The 1,095-nt window shown below is 36.7% G+C and overlaps 1 protein-coding gene across 1 annotated transcript; it reads right to left on the bottom strand.

The window, feature by feature from the left end:
• Window positions 1-418: 418 nt before the first annotated feature.
• LOC118736575 (bis(5'-nucleosyl)-tetraphosphatase [asymmetrical]) lies at window positions 419-817 on the bottom strand (the record flags this gene model as incomplete). Its single annotated transcript, XM_036466629.1, is given in 1 exon segment — window positions 419-817. A coding segment is annotated over 1 exon segment (247 nt), but the record flags the coding sequence as incomplete, so codon positions are not given.
• Window positions 818-1,095: the final 278 nt, after the last annotated feature.

Below are 1,095 nucleotides of genomic sequence, written 5' to 3'. Positions count from 1 at the left end.
GCCAAAAGTTAAAAATACTAATATAAAAAAAATAAACATAACAGCTGCCAGGGTTTTAACAAGACGGAGGCAGTCACGGCATTAGCCCACCAGCCATTTCTGCTGCGTCACCCCAGCATACTCAGGTAGCAGAATACAGCAGCCACCAGCTCAGGGATCGACAAATCTAATACGTTATCGAAATCGTGGTCTAAGACAATGCCAGGGTCGCTACCGTAAAGGCCGTAGTCCATTTGGCGTTATCCAGGGTGCACCACGCGGAGACTACCTGTTCTATACCCCATTAATTAAGGTAGTCATATGACATCAAAAGAAAGAAAAAATTGTGCAGTTTTCTATGAAAATATTTTTGCATCCCCCTAACAGGCAAAATATAATGAAAACAGCGGTAAAAATCGAATTCTTATATATGTATATATATATTTTTGAATGGTGTTTATTTAGGATTTTGTTAATATATACGTCGAGTAAAAGATATTTAAAATATGGTTAAATTCGCATCAATACTCGCCGCCAGGAATGCGCAATCTTGTATTCTTTTTTCTTCATGTATCCTTTTTGTTGTTGCCCTTAGACGCTAAGTATAAGTTTGTGGAACTCTTCAATCATGTCCTGATTATCCTTATGACCAACAAGATCTTTTGCTGCATCTTTCGACAACCACTTAATTTCAGTGTGCTCATCGGATAATGTAGGTTCCTTGTTAGGGTCTTTTAATTGGGCTAACCAGTAAATTACAACCTTAGGTTTTCCTTTTACATTGTAATTCAAAATTTGTGGGTTATCACGATAGATTATTAGATCTTCCTCTAAATATCTGCAAAATAACAACAAAAATAGTAATAATCAGCACAACGAATAAGATATGGATGCGGGATATACATATATGTAATAGAGTTGTGTCGTTCACGAACTATTTCGTTCACTGAACTAGTTCACTTGATTAACTAAGTGAACTAGTTCGCAATTCTAAATGAACGGTTTGTGTAAGTGCCATACTCCAAAAGTTTCTAAACTGTTACTAAGAGCTAAATGGTAAGTTTATTAATTTTTATTGGCAGTTCAAAATGGCCCCTCGACGTGTGCGGTCGTGCT

The sequence above is a fragment of the Rhagoletis pomonella genome, unplaced genomic scaffold (genome assembly GCF_013731165.1).
Source record: "Rhagoletis pomonella isolate Grant_MI unplaced genomic scaffold, Rhpom_1.0 Rhpom_scaffold_00003, whole genome shotgun sequence".
In the NCBI taxonomy this organism is placed as follows: domain Eukaryota; kingdom Metazoa; phylum Arthropoda; class Insecta; order Diptera; family Tephritidae; genus Rhagoletis; species Rhagoletis pomonella.
The sequence above is the reverse complement of the archived record's forward strand: the minus strand, read 5'-3'. Positions and strand labels throughout refer to the sequence as shown.